The 13813-nt window shown below is 37.1% G+C and overlaps 2 protein-coding genes across 2 annotated transcripts; both read left to right on the top strand.

The window, feature by feature from the left end:
• Nucleotides 1-37: 37 nt before the first annotated feature.
• Nucleotides 38-2474, top strand: aqp8a.1 (aquaporin 8a, tandem duplicate 1). Its single transcript, XM_060939700.1, has 5 exons — nt 38-832; nt 1085-1211; nt 1468-1682; nt 1984-2118; nt 2248-2474. Exons 1-5 carry the CDS (start codon nt 576-578, stop codon nt 2291-2293), a joined length of 780 nt encoding a protein of 259 aa, XP_060795683.1. The 5' UTR covers nt 38-575; the 3' UTR covers nt 2294-2474.
• A 2701-nt stretch (nt 2475-5175) lies between these two features.
• aqp8a.2 (aquaporin 8a, tandem duplicate 2) lies at nt 5176-7643 on the top strand. The gene is made up of 5 exons (XM_060938937.1): nt 5176-5435; nt 5535-5661; nt 5785-5999; nt 7328-7462; nt 7601-7643. The coding sequence occupies exons 1-5, from the start codon at nt 5176-5178 to the stop codon at nt 7641-7643; spliced, it is 780 nt and encodes a 259-aa protein (XP_060794920.1).
• The last annotated feature ends 6170 nt before the right edge of the window (nt 7644-13813 follow it).

Raw genomic sequence — 13813 nt, 5'->3', positions numbered from 1 at the left:
AAATTCAAGATCTTCTTTGTAACACTGAAATGTTCAATCCTGTCTTGACAATTGTCTCACAAGTAGAGATTTTGGACAAATGGGGGATTTGCAGTGGACGCTGGACCCTGATATCGTGAGACTTTCCCTTGTGTTTGAGTGGGTATTTCAGGGGAAACATTAACCCAGAGTGACCTTGTGCAGCATACAGGTCAGATCAGTGTATCATACTGTATCGTTCTGCTGCTTTTTTTTTTTCTGGTGAAAGGTGTTAATCATTTGTTTTTAAATTGTGTTTAAAAGATTATCTGTGTGATTGATTGGGTGCCAAATAATGCATCTATGAACTGACGTGGACAGCACCTGTCACGAGCATGCTCTTATAATTACATTTTTATTGTCGCAGATAAGATAGTCATAGATTAGCAGTACCCATCTCTAATCTTGTAGACATCACCCCAGACTCTTTATTGCCCTGCACAAATGGGTGAGAGGAGGAAGGAGGGGGGCTGCCTGGTCCTCCCTCCCTCACATGCACCTTTATCAGCATGAGCTTGGAGGACATGTGGACAGTGTGTTTGTGACTGTAGAGAAGCATGACGGATTCCAAGTGTGAGGTCTTCACTGTGGTCAGTGCAGAGACTGTCCAATGTCAGAAAGAGCAGGCCGCCCCCATGGGCTTCTTCGAGCGCTATGTGCAGCCCTGCCTGGCTGAACTCATCGGCTCCACTCTCTTCATATTTGTAGGCTGCACCTCAGTCATCGGCAACGTAGGAATCACAGGGAGTGTTCAGCCTGCACTGGCACATGGACTGGCCCTGGCTATCGTTATTGGAGTGTTTGGAGAGATCAGGTCAGGACTTTAGAGCTCAGTGTCCTTTTAGGTATTTTGTTCAATTCTAGTTATTAATTTATTATTTAGTGAACAATAGTGTTATAAGAATTGCTTCTTTGTGAAATGTATCATATAATATATTAATAGATGGAGGATTTATATTGTATGACTAGTAAACTTGCACAACTGGAAAACCAGATTGGTTGAAGGCTTGTATTTCAGTTTCTCTAATTCAATGTGAGCATTAAGATAGGATTGTGATGGTTTTAGTGGGGGTCACTTTAATCCAGCTGTGTCGGTGTGCGTGTTCCTTGTTGGAGGAATGGAGCTGATCCTTCTCATTCCATATGTACTTGTTCAAATGCTTGGAGGAATGATCGGAGCTGGTCTTGCCAAAGTAAGTATTGTTCAGTTAAAGTTATGCCATGATCTTTTGGCTAATATGATTTTTAATCAATACCAATAGGTTATGGATTATAATTCTACCAATTATTTCGATAATACTTCAAATATAATTTTCAAGAATTCCATAGGAAGAATTATTACAAAATAATGTATTATAATACATATATACCAGCTTTTTATGTCTTTCTTTTCAGTAATGTTTGCCTTAATGCATGTTTTTATGATGAAAGTTATTTTGTTTGCTCTAGGCCATCTCCCCACCCATTGAGTTCAGTAATGCATCTGGAGCTGCGTTCACTGCTGTCAGTAGTAACGCTGATGTGGGAGTTGCTACTGTGGCTGAAATTGTGATGACACTCTTCCTGACTATGGTGGTCAGTATGGGGGCTGTGAATGAGAGGACACGTTGCCTGTTTGTTCCCTTCCTCATCGGCCTTACAGTGACGGCGAACATCCTGGCTGGGTAGATCTTTTTACCCACTAGGGAGTTTATATTGGACATAATATGGACTGAACATATTGGTGTTCTCCCAGCTCTAAGATACACTTTTGAACCTAATAAAGGGGTTATTAATGAGCTGAGGGGGGGAACAGAAGCACTAAAATAATGAAATATGAGGGGATGTGTAAAATCTATGACTCGAAGTATTGGTTTAAAGTTTGGGACTAAATGTCATGTGACCTCATATGGGGGGTTTACAAAAGCTTACTCAATACCTAAAGCAAGTCTGTTTAAGTAAGACAGACTAATATTTATTTTATAGGGGTATGGTCTCTGGGGCGTGCATGAATCCAGCTCGAGCTTTTGGACCAGCAGTGGTGGCTAATCACTGGGCCTTCCACTGGGTATACTGGATTGGACCAATGGCTGGTGCTTTGCTCTCTGCCACCATTATCAGGTATTGTTCACCACACAACTTCTTGTTCAGATGTGTAGATTCCTGAAGGAAAAAATGTATATTAATATCATAACCTAGTGGTATTGTATATGGATTTTAAGAGGTAATTGTATGTGTTCTTTCTTCTAGGTTATTGATTGGTGATAAGAAGATACGTGTTGTATTTAAACGATAAAGCTGCAATTTTCGAGTGTCATTCATGACCTACTTTTAACTAAGTAGCCATTTAATGATGCTATGTAGAAAGTGTCTCACTAATTTTTAATCTTGTTTGCCTTTTTGTTTCTTCATTATTTTTGAAAGACACTGAGTGTAACAAACAACTGTATAAAGCTGTATTATTATTATTTCTTTCAATCTGCTGTAAAAACAAATCTTGTACTTGTATCTTCCTATATAGTTTTGAAGAATGATTGATTGATTGATTATATATATATATATATATATATATATATATATATATATATATATAAAACCTTTTTGCTTTTGTATGATAATTTCGATAAAATTGTTCCTTGTGCATTGGGTACGAACTGAAGTCTAATATGGTCAAAAAAACACTGGTCAAAAAAACACTGGTCTTGTAAAAGTGCAAATTAAACTCTAACCTTGTCTTACTTCAAAATCAGGTAAGTGTTTTAATTATTGTGAGATCAAGATTCCATAATCTTTGTGTTTCAGATCAAAGATCAGCATTTTGAATGGGATATTGCAGCTGTGAAGTATCTTAACTGAGTAAAGTGATAGTTAACACAAGGTGACAATGAGCCAAACTGATAAGCAAATATAAGGTACAGTTAGGGTTTTTATGGGGGAAGATGTAGTCTAGATTAATAATCTCTTATGTAATATGTGATGTGACAAATGCAATTGTTCCACAATTGCTATTTCCTGTGATACCATGGTCTCTGGAGGATATAGAAAATAATTATCCATGTGTGTGTTCCTACTGGAATATTGTTTTGAAAAAAAAAATAACGGTAGTGTTGTCCGAAAAAAAGGTCAAAACAATTACGTGTTTAGCTCATGTCTTCAACCAAAAAAAAAAAAAAAGCTCTGCAGTCATGAGTTATTTCAGATAAGAGATAAGATTAAAAATAAGATAAATGTTATTACCTCCTGGTGAAAATTCTCTGTGGAGACACTTTGCTCCAGCATGCAAAAATGCAAGAAATTAAATTGAGTAAAAAATACCTTTCACCACTCTCTATTGCACGTAGTATGTTCATGGGTTTTTTAATGACTCCGAAGCAACTATATTAAATGTGTTTTGCGTTCAGCTTTGTGTTTTGAATGCAGATTGTGAATAGGATCAGATTATAATTTATCTGAAATAAGATATATTATTTTAATTAAAATTTGTCTTCAGTTCCATAGATGTCTTTGCTGCTTGTAGAAGAGTACAATATACATATTGACTGAAGAGATGAACTCCCATATTATACTTCTATACTGCAGTTAGCTCCAGAATTATTGCCACCCTTTGTTGAAAAAAAACCCCGTTGCTTTTAATGAGCTTAATCTCACACTGAACATAAGAGAAACCTAACCTTAAGTTGTATTCATTATCTATGAAATTTAAATAATATACAATATTTAATAAAATAAAACATTTAAACAATCACATTTGTCAGAAGTTTTGGCACCTCTACAAATTCATATCAACAAAATATAACTGAAGCATAGTCCTACTCCTGTGTTACTTTTTTTTTTTTAAAGTTCACCTGACATGACACAGAGGCCAATCTCCCCTAGTCATTCATCAACATGGAGAAGATTACTGAATACCCAACTGAAATTATGCAAACATGTTGTGACATTCATAAGTTAACCGATGGCTATAAAACATGCATCCAAATCCACACAAAAATGATTCAATCACAGAATCAAACTTTTGATGCTGCCATTGCAGTACCCTGACTTAAACCCCGTTGAAAACCTGAGGGCAGAGCTGAAAATGAGAGTCCACAAGAGAGGACTGAGGACCCTGGAGAATGTAAAAAGATTTTGTATTGAAGAGTGCTCTCCTAACTCAGCATTCTCCAGTCTCATCAAATTTTTGAGGAGGAAGGTCAGTAGTGTTATGCTGGCAAAGGATGTTGCACAGAATGCTAAATGTTTTGTTATATATATATAATATGGAAAATGTCTTTCACTGCATGCAGGCAAACTGAAATATCATAGCTGTAGGTATTTTAATTCACACTTTCAGCAAGGAGATTTATTTGTGAATCTGCCGACACCTTGATATACAGGATATACTGTGTGTAATATATATATATATATATATATATATATATATATATATATATATATATTTCTTAGAATTAAATTTGCTTAAATGCAAAGGTAAATATCATATTTCAGTGTGAAATTAAACTAATTAACTATAAAAATATTTTCTCCTAAACATTTTTGTATACCTGGCTATACCGAGGGTGCCAATAATTCTAGAACAGACTGTATATACCATACCATAGATGTAAGACAAATATTTAAGTCCTAGGTTTTGTGCACTTTAAAACATAAAGTACTGTTGTTTTGCTGATATTCATGTCTATGCTTACGCTTCTTGTTCTCATATTGATGGTCTTGCTAGTAGTTTTGATTATTTAAAAAAGGGAATCTGTGTTTGCATCCATTTCCACTCTATGTCCCTGACAAAATAATCATTATATCTTCAGTCCTTTAATAAACGTGTGCTACACTATCAGGTTTAAAAAAAAATTGAAAGATGATTATGCAATCAGACTTTGAACATATATTTTCTGAACTGAATATTCTCAGTGACACCTATAGAATCCCATTCCATTTTGTTGGTTGGGAATTGATAAGGCCAGTTCATTGCCATTCATCTCCTGCCAGCTTGCTTGTTTGATGATTCCGATGAATATGTAGTGTTGTACAATGTGGACTCTGGTAACGAGGGTCAAAGTAATAACACACCTATTGTATCAGAGCCACTGGAGTGGATCTATTTATAGCTGCCAGTACAGAGGTTACAAGTCTGTTACTCCTTGGTGTTTTAGTAAATCAGATCAACTGCAACACATATACATGAAGATGGAAGAAGAGAAAGTGGAGCTGAGAGAAATGGACAAATCCCCAGAAGACAAGGTCGGAAAGGGAGCTAAACCGCCCAACAAGTTCGAGAGAACAATCCAGCCATGCATTGCTGAGCTTATCGGGACTATGTTTTTCGTCTTCATTGGTTGTGTATCGGTGATTGAGAATGTTGAGGCAGCGGGTCGTCTGCAGCCAGCACTAGTGCACGGGTTGGCAGTAGCTGTAATGGTAGCATGTATGGCAGAGATCAGGTAGTGCTTTTGCTGCATTATTTCTGTGTTTATATTTGTTATGAAATGTGTGTATTTGATAGTACAAAGTTCTAAATAAGAATTTTTTTGGCTTCACAGTGGATCTCATTTCAACCCACCATTTACTTTGGCCATTTACTTATGTGGAGGAATGCAGTTAACAATGGTTATCCCGTATCTTATCAGCCAACTTGTTGGAGGTGTGCTTGGTGCTGCCATGTCAAAGGTAGATCCAATTATATAAGTTTTTCCAATAATTGATGCATTTGGTTTAAGATTAGAAACTATATCAACTAACCAGTTGCATATTTATAAATAAATAATCTTATCAAAATAATGTGTTTGTCAGCTCATGACATCGAAGGAAAACTATATCAATGCCAGTGGTGCAGCTTTTACCATTCTAAAATCAGATGAACAACTACCAGGGGCTATCTTTGCTGAGCTGGCAATGACATGTCTGGTGACTATGGTGGTGGTGATGGGAGCAGTAAATGGGAAAACCAAGAGTCCCATGGTACCTTTCCTGGTGGGCTGCACTGTGCTCTTTAACATCCTGGCAGGGTAAGTCAAAAATGATCTTAATGCATGATCATATGCACAGTTTTATGACTATTATGCACAGTAATAGCCTCCATTCAGAGCCTTTCAGCCGGACTTTGATTGGACGAGAATGCATGGATTAAACGTACAAATCAGAGTTTTAAATACGATGAGAGCAAATAAGCACAAATAATTAGCAAGAAAAGCTGGTAGGAAAAATACTTAATTGGTTTTATTGGCTGCATATTTACACTGCTCACCCGTAACATTAAAACCATCTGCCTAATATTGTGCAGGTCCCTCCTGTGCTGCCAAAACAGCTCTAACCCATCAAGCCATGGACTCCACAAGACCTCTGAAGGTGTGCTGTAGTATCTGGCATGAAGGTGTTAGCAGCACTGGTTCTTAATCCTGCTCCTGGGCCCCCTGTTCTGCACGTTTTCCATTTTTCTCTGCTCTACCGACCTGACTGAAATTATCATTGGCACTTTTGATTAGCTGCGCACACCTGATTTAATTAAGAGCATGTCAACCACACTAACTTCAATCAGGTGTGTTTGTTTTGGAGCGAGGATAGATATGCAAGGGGGCTCCAGGAGGAGGATTGAGAAACACTGCTTTAAGTTGTGAGGTGGGGGCCTTCATGGATCCAACTTGTTTGTCCAGCACATCCCACAGATGTTCAATTTGACCGAGATGAAAAGAATAAGGAGATCAAGGCAACACCTTGAACACTTTGTCATGTTCTTCAAGCCATTCCTGAACAAACTTTTTGCCGTTTGGTAGAGTGCATTAGAGGCCACTGCCATTAGGGAATACTGTTGCCATGAAGGGGTGTACTTGGTCTGTAACAGTGTTTAGGTAGGTGGTACGTGTCAAAGTAACATCCATAATGAAAGCCAGAACCCAAGGTTTCCCAGCAGAACATTGCCCAGTGCATCACACTTTCTCCACCGGTTTGCCTTCTTCCCATAGTGCATCATGATGCTATCTGACTCTGGTTCACTAATTGTCCTTCTTTGGTAGGTACCTACTTTTGGTAGGTACTAAGCACTGCATATCAGGAATCTGTCACAAGACCTGTTGTTTGAGATGTTCTCACCCATCTAGCCACCACGATTTGGTATTTGTCAGAGTCACTCAGATCCTTACGCTTGCCCATTTTTCCTGCTTCCAACACATCAACTTTGAGAAATGACTGTTCACTTGCTGTCTAATATATCCCACCCCTTAACAGGTGTCCATGTAATGAGATAATCAATGTCATTCACTTCACATGTCAGTAGTTTTAATGTTTTATGTTATGGCTGAATGGTGTACATTAAATTATCATGTGTTTTGTATCTCAGAGGTGATGTATCTGGCACCTGTTTGAACCCTGCAAGAGCTTTGGGACCTGCACTGCTAGCCGGTTACTGGAATTATCACTGGGTATACTGGATTGGTCCTATTGGAGGAGGTTTAATAGCTGCAGCGCTTGTAAGGTGAGTCTACTATTTAGCTATAGGTATATAATTGTCAGCTAATTATTACAGCAATTTTTATTGATGGTATTGGACAAAATGTATTCGTTACATTATATTACAAGTATGGATTCTAATTTATGGTACAAATCTTTCAAGGCTCCTGCTTGGTGATGAGAAGATTCGAGTTATAATGAAATGAAACCACTACAGGATCCTTTAAAAAAAAACACAACACAGGCCTGTTTGTTCAGCATTCGCCAGTGTTGATGGAACACTCTGAGTGCTGTATTGGTCAAATTGCCAGCTGAAAGTATATACGCCCAAGGGAAATAATGATAATAACAGTATAACTTTTCAAAGAACAAAACAGAAGTTATTCAACATAGAAAAATGTACAGTGTTGAATTAGCTCTTTTAGTGATAGTTATAAAGATATTACTGAAGAAGTATGCAAATTTTTGAATTGTTGTATGATGAATTTTATACAGTAACATGAAATAAATCCGTTTTATAACAGCTCCTGCTGATTTCTTGAACAAATTAATTGAAATGAAATTATATCATGAATTATATTCCAACAGACTGCTTTGTAAAAGCCTTTCTCTGAAGTGTTCACTCTGAAATAAACATTTTAGTTCTAAAATCAATCAATGACTAGAATTTTTTATTAATTATGCAAAGGCATGCAAGACATATTTGCATAAATATATGTAAAAAAAATCTCCTGCACTGGGTCTGAGAAAAGCGTAGTTTGGTAGTGGATGTGTGCTGCAGCACTTAAATGAATAAGGCTTTTACTTGTTTTGTTCCTTGCAGGGGTCACGAGCTCGTATCAGTTTCTAATTAACTCATCTGCCAGACACATGATAGTCAGGCTCACACACACGCAGTAAAAACATCTATACAACCATATATTGTCTGTAAATTTATGGCATATGCAGAGGTTTTTGCATTTGTTAAATGGCTTATTAGGCTTTTATAATAATACATTTTATTTATAAGCGCCTTTCATGACACTCAAGGACACTTTACAAGAATAAAACAGATAAAATAAACAACAGATAAAAACTACACAATATAAAATGGAAAGGAGAGAATATATATATATATATATATATATATATATATATATATATATATATATATATATATATATATATATATATATATACACACACAGTTCAGTTTCTATTCTGTTCTATTCTCTGCAAAAGATATTCAGATATTCTGATATACACATTCATGTACAAATAATTGCAAATATATATAGGGTACATGTAATTAAATAGACAATAAATAATATATTTATTATACATAAAGGGTTGTATATAGGGTTGCTGCTCAGCTCATGTTTTCTGTATGAAATAGCCATGTAAAACAAAGGCATTTTTTTATATAGTTGGATACGAAGAGTGCCTTGGATTCCTTCTTTTTTCAAAGGTTTTTGCATTCCCTATACCAAAGAGCACCTTCAGTTTTTTAATTTTTATTTTTTATCTCTATTTTCATCAATTCCTGAGCACTTTGGATTTTTTTTCATCTTAATAAATAATATATATAATATAAATAATCTATAATATAATTTCAATAGGGCGGCACGGTGGTGTAGTGGTTAGCGCTGTCGCCTCACAGCAAGAAGGTCCGGGTTCGAGCCCCGTGGCCGGCGAGGGCCTTTCTGTGTGGAGTTTGCATGTTCTCCCCGTGTCCGCGTGGGTTTCCTCCGGGTGCTCCGGTTTCCCCCACAGTCCAAAGACATGCAGGTTAGGTTAACTGGTGACTCTAAATTGAGCGTAGGTGTGAATGTGAGTGTGAATGGTTGTCTGTGTCTATGTGTCAGCCCTGTGATGACCTGGCGACTTGTCCAGGGTGTACCCCGCCTTTCGCCCGTAGTCAGCTGGGATAGGCTCCAGCTTGCCTGCGACCCTGTAGAAGGATAAAGCGGCTAGAGATAATGAGATGAGATGAGATGAGATAATTTCAATAAAAAACAGTTAGTTAGTTAGTTAGTTAGTTAGCTAGCTAGCAAGCAAGCAAGCAAGCAAATGTCTATTTAAGGCCTGTACAGTATGTCTAGGTTGACATCTATAGAACCAATAAACTTTAAAGTATTTATCTAAATAATAAAAAAGCAAGTCTTTTAATAGTGACAGCTATTAATTACAAATAGAATACTATGGAAGTTTGTCATGCGTATAACTTCATCACAATATCAATACTTTCCTGTTCCTGACTGATTTACAGCTTTAGAAATAAAGTTACCAAAACCGTCATTATAAAAGAAATAAAAAAAAAATCATGCTGCAAATGAAAACATTAAGAGAAACACCCCAAAGCACAAACTGTGGACCAAAATCACAATAACTCGATTATTAGACTAGTTAAATTTCTCCCACTTCTGCACATCATGTGTAACATTTCCAGGCAATATATTAGTACATGGGCTCAGTGTAAACTCAGTAAGACTCTTATAGCCTATAATCATATACTTATCCACTCACTCACAAGGTCAGTTCATACAGGTCAACTGATGCAAGTTTTATTTCTTATTCCCTACATTCACTGCAGCCTAATAAAACATTTTGTTTGCATGTTATTTAAGCTATGTGTGTTTTTAGTCTGAATGTTTTGAAAGGGGTAGGATATAACTAGAAATATCTTAAAGAATTTTAAAGAAAGATTATAGTCAGTCCTCATTTCTAGGTTATTTGATGTCTATAAAGGAGGAGAGCTGCATTTAATGCATACTAATCTGAATGATCTTTATGTAGAAACTCTGTGTGAATCTTTAATAACTTGCAATAATTTGCCTTAATAGGTTAATTTATTTAACTCATACAATTCGGTGATAAACCTTCTTAGTGTAAAGACTAATTAATTAATACAATAAATATCAGCTCTTCGTCATAAATAGCCTAGCAATTGTTAGACTGATGAACAGCACTACAGTCAAAGCCATTTCTAGTTTTGAGAAAACAGTGCAGCTCTATGGACTACAAAGTGCTTTTAGGGACACTAGGACAAGCCTACTTCATTCTGCTTCATTATTGGGGATAGGATAGTAGGTATGCATGTTGTTACAAAGGTTGAAGGATAATTTTCTTAATATTACTAGCTTGTATTTTCAGAAAATACAGTACCTTTAATTTCCCTTGTTGCTGAAGTAGCACCCTCAAGGTAGATCTTTTTAAATAGGCTACAAAGGCTACTATATCTTTCACCTGGAAACATGGATGTAAAAAGAGATTTAAGATACATTATTTTAGTTTAAAGCTTTAAAGGTACACTACATGCACCTTTCGAAGTAAAAGATACTAAAAAAGCTGTCGGGGCTTTTCACTGATGTCACAGCTTTTTGTTTATTACGCAGCATCTGTCATATTGCCAGGAAAACAAGGAAACATGGGTTCGACAGTTAATAATGAAAATTGAGATGACTGCAGTCAGTACAATCTCTCTGAAATTAAATAAAGAAATTTATATTATACCAGCAGATTGTGGTACATCCAAAAGCTGAAACATGCAGGCATCACAGATCCATATAATTTACCCACAAATGTATTTATTCCACTTGAAAAGTGTACAGTAAATCAGCTACCAGATTTGGGACACTACGACATCCTGAACTATTTAGTATTTGGGACTTCTAAATATGCTGGAGATGTTAAAGGCATACAAAAGTGATGCAAAGGCATCCAGATGCCTACTAATATTTCAAGGCAGGTTTCATGATGGAATGTTATGGGAAACTCTGGATAAAGAAAAATACCTTATTATGACAAAGGTAAGTTCAAACATGGACTTCTAATTGTAATAAACAAGCCAGAGCCTAGATTTTGTATATTTTAAGGTGTTTAGCCTCATCTAAATTATCAGTGCATAACAAACATGCTCCTAGTCAAGCCAAGCACGAGGTTTAATAAAATATATCATGTCCAAATCCCACATCCAGATATATAATTTAATGGTCATACTTTTTTTTTTGTAGTGTAGTAGAGCTGCTCAGTATGACATGCTTGACTGTACTGAGTAGTGTCAGACCATGCAACCTGTTAAATCTTTACTATTCAGACCAAAGTTCTGTCCATGTTGCACCATTTTACGGACTTGTTGAATGTTAACTTGAGTACACTGAGGCTAGATGTAGAGCTATGGGATTTTTATAACTGAATGACCTTGAGCAAGAAAAAGTGTTAGGAGAAATAACAGGTGCACAGAGCTTTCATACTAACCTGATATAAAATATTTTCCACATATGCAGGAATGCTTTGTTGGCATCCAGTCTTCCCATTTAACTGCAGCTCGCCATTTTTTTCATCCTTCTGGGTTTGCTGGGAAGCAGTGAAAAGTTAAACCAGGTTTGTCGCCACGTATGTTATTACATCCAAAAGCACTACAGGTCTCTGGCATTGTTCTTTTAGATGTAACTTTTACAAGTTTATCTGTAGATGTACTGAATTGGGCTTACAATCACCCGTGCACACTTGTTACACTACTGTGCTGGTCATTGTCAAACATAAAGCTTGCCTGGGATTATGGCTGCATGAACAAATCCACAGTTACGATGACATGTGAAAGGCCCTTCAAAAGAACAATGGTCTTACCCTTTTAGAGAACTCACTTGATTTTTTTATGGCAGCTCTGGGAAACTGCAACTGTAACTGCAAATAATCATAGTTAGAGGAGAGCAGGGAGACTTGGGACAATTTTTCAGCTTTTGTAGATTGTGTGAAATTCTTTACAGGTAGCGTCACATTCATATTGCATTAGAGAGCATTTACTATATGCTCTTACCACAACATTAGTTTCTCAGCTTTTCACATTTACTGGCCTTCAGGCTTCAATTTTTCTGTCATTATTTTTGTGAGGAGACATTGAGGGGAGACATGGGACATTATGTTGGGAGACTTGGAACATAGTGGGGAGACATGGAACATAAATAAAATACCTAGGCCTACATGTTTAATTCTTATTTATCAAAACCTGTAACATATGAACTGTATGAACACACAGCGCTGGTAGAGCGATAGAGAAATGTCAGTTTACCCAAAACCTGACTCGACAAAACAGTTCCATTCTAAAGAAGGAATAAAATAAACTTAATCCTCATGCAGGTACACTCCCACAGTTTTAACAATTTTTTAAACAATTTCATATTTGTAAACCACAAGAAAAAACCTGTAACATCATGAACTGTGGGTCGGCATGGTGGTGTAGTGGTTAGCACAGTCCAAAGACATGCAGGTTAGGTTCACTGGTGGCTCTAAATTGACCGTAGGTGTTAATGTGAGTGTGAATGGTTGTTTGTCTCTATGTGTCAACCCTGCAATGATCTGCCAACTTGTCCAGGGTGTACCCCACCTCTCGCCCATAGTCAGCTAGGATAGGCTCTAGCTTGCCTGTGACCCTGTACAGGATAAGCAGCTACAGATAATGGATGGATGATGAACTGTCCCAACTCTCCCCATCTGGCCATTTTGAAAAAAAAATCCTTAAATGTTTTTTTCCCCAGAATTGAAGTTTTAATAAATAATACTCATCTCATCTCATCTCATTATCTCTAGCTGCTTTATCCTGTTCTACAGGGTCGCAGGCAAGCTGGAGCCTATCCCAGCTGACTACGGGAGAAAGGCGGGGTACACCCTGGACAAGTCGCCAGGTCATCACAGGGCTGACACATAGACACAGACAACCATTCACACTCACATTCACACCTACGGTCAATTTAGAGCCACCAGTTAACCTAACCTGCATGTCTTTGGACTGTGGGGGAAACCGGAGCACCCGGAGGAAACCCACATGGACACGGGGAGAACATGCAAACTCCACACAGAAAGGCCCTCGCCGGCCACGGGGCTCGAACCTGGACCTTCTTGCTGTGAGGCGACAGCGCTAACCACTACACCACCGTGCCGCCCATAAATAATACTATATATGGTAACTGTAGGCTACATACTTTAATTCTTAACAAATCCCCAATTCACCAGCAGACATTAACATTACACGATAGAATGGAGGTGGAGACGAAGTAGAAAATACATGTTTTGGTTGACAAAAATAAAGAACTGCACAAACCTTACTGCAGTGTCCAGCTTCATCACGCCAAAGAAAGTAGGTTACTTTCAGGATTACATCTAACTTCTGATGTAATCTAAAACCTGATTGGTTGAATTAATTTATGGGAATACAAACTGTCCCAAGTCTCCCTGCTCTCCCCTATTTAGTAATCAGCATACAAAAATGAACAATACTGTGGACATTTCTACACACATCATACACTTTATGATGTAAACTTATTATTCACCACAATGAGCTATGATTCCATACCATAATGTATGCAGCTAATGGTTAAATTATGTCTAAGTTAATATT

Source organism: Neoarius graeffei, chromosome 14 (assembly GCF_027579695.1).
Source record: "Neoarius graeffei isolate fNeoGra1 chromosome 14, fNeoGra1.pri, whole genome shotgun sequence".
Lineage (NCBI taxonomy): Eukaryota > Metazoa > Chordata > Actinopteri > Siluriformes > Ariidae > Neoarius > Neoarius graeffei.
Note: the sequence above shows the minus strand (reverse complement) of the source record. Positions and strands in the feature narration are given on the sequence as shown.

Bases quoted from the DNA above. Each gene is read 5' to 3' on its own strand.
- aqp8a.1 (XM_060939700.1), top strand. From the start codon at position 576: ATGACGGATTCCAAGTGTGAGGTCTTCACTGTGGTCAGTGCAGAGACT. The intron at 833-1,084 runs GTCAGGACTTTA...TGATGGTTTTAG, and splicing joins GGAGTGTTTGGAGAGATCAG to TGGGGGTCACTTTAATCCAG. The intron at 1,212-1,467 runs GTAAGTATTGTT...TGTTTGCTCTAG, and splicing joins TCGGAGCTGGTCTTGCCAAA to GCCATCTCCCCACCCATTGA.
- aqp8a.2 (XM_060938937.1), top strand. From the start codon at position 5,176: ATGAAGATGGAAGAAGAGAAAGTGGAGCTGAGAGAAATGGACAAATCC. The intron at 5,662-5,784 runs GTAGATCCAATT...TGTGTTTGTCAG, and splicing joins TTGGTGCTGCCATGTCAAAG to CTCATGACATCGAAGGAAAA. The intron at 7,463-7,600 runs GTGAGTCTACTA...AAATCTTTCAAG, and splicing joins ATAGCTGCAGCGCTTGTAAG to GCTCCTGCTTGGTGATGAGA.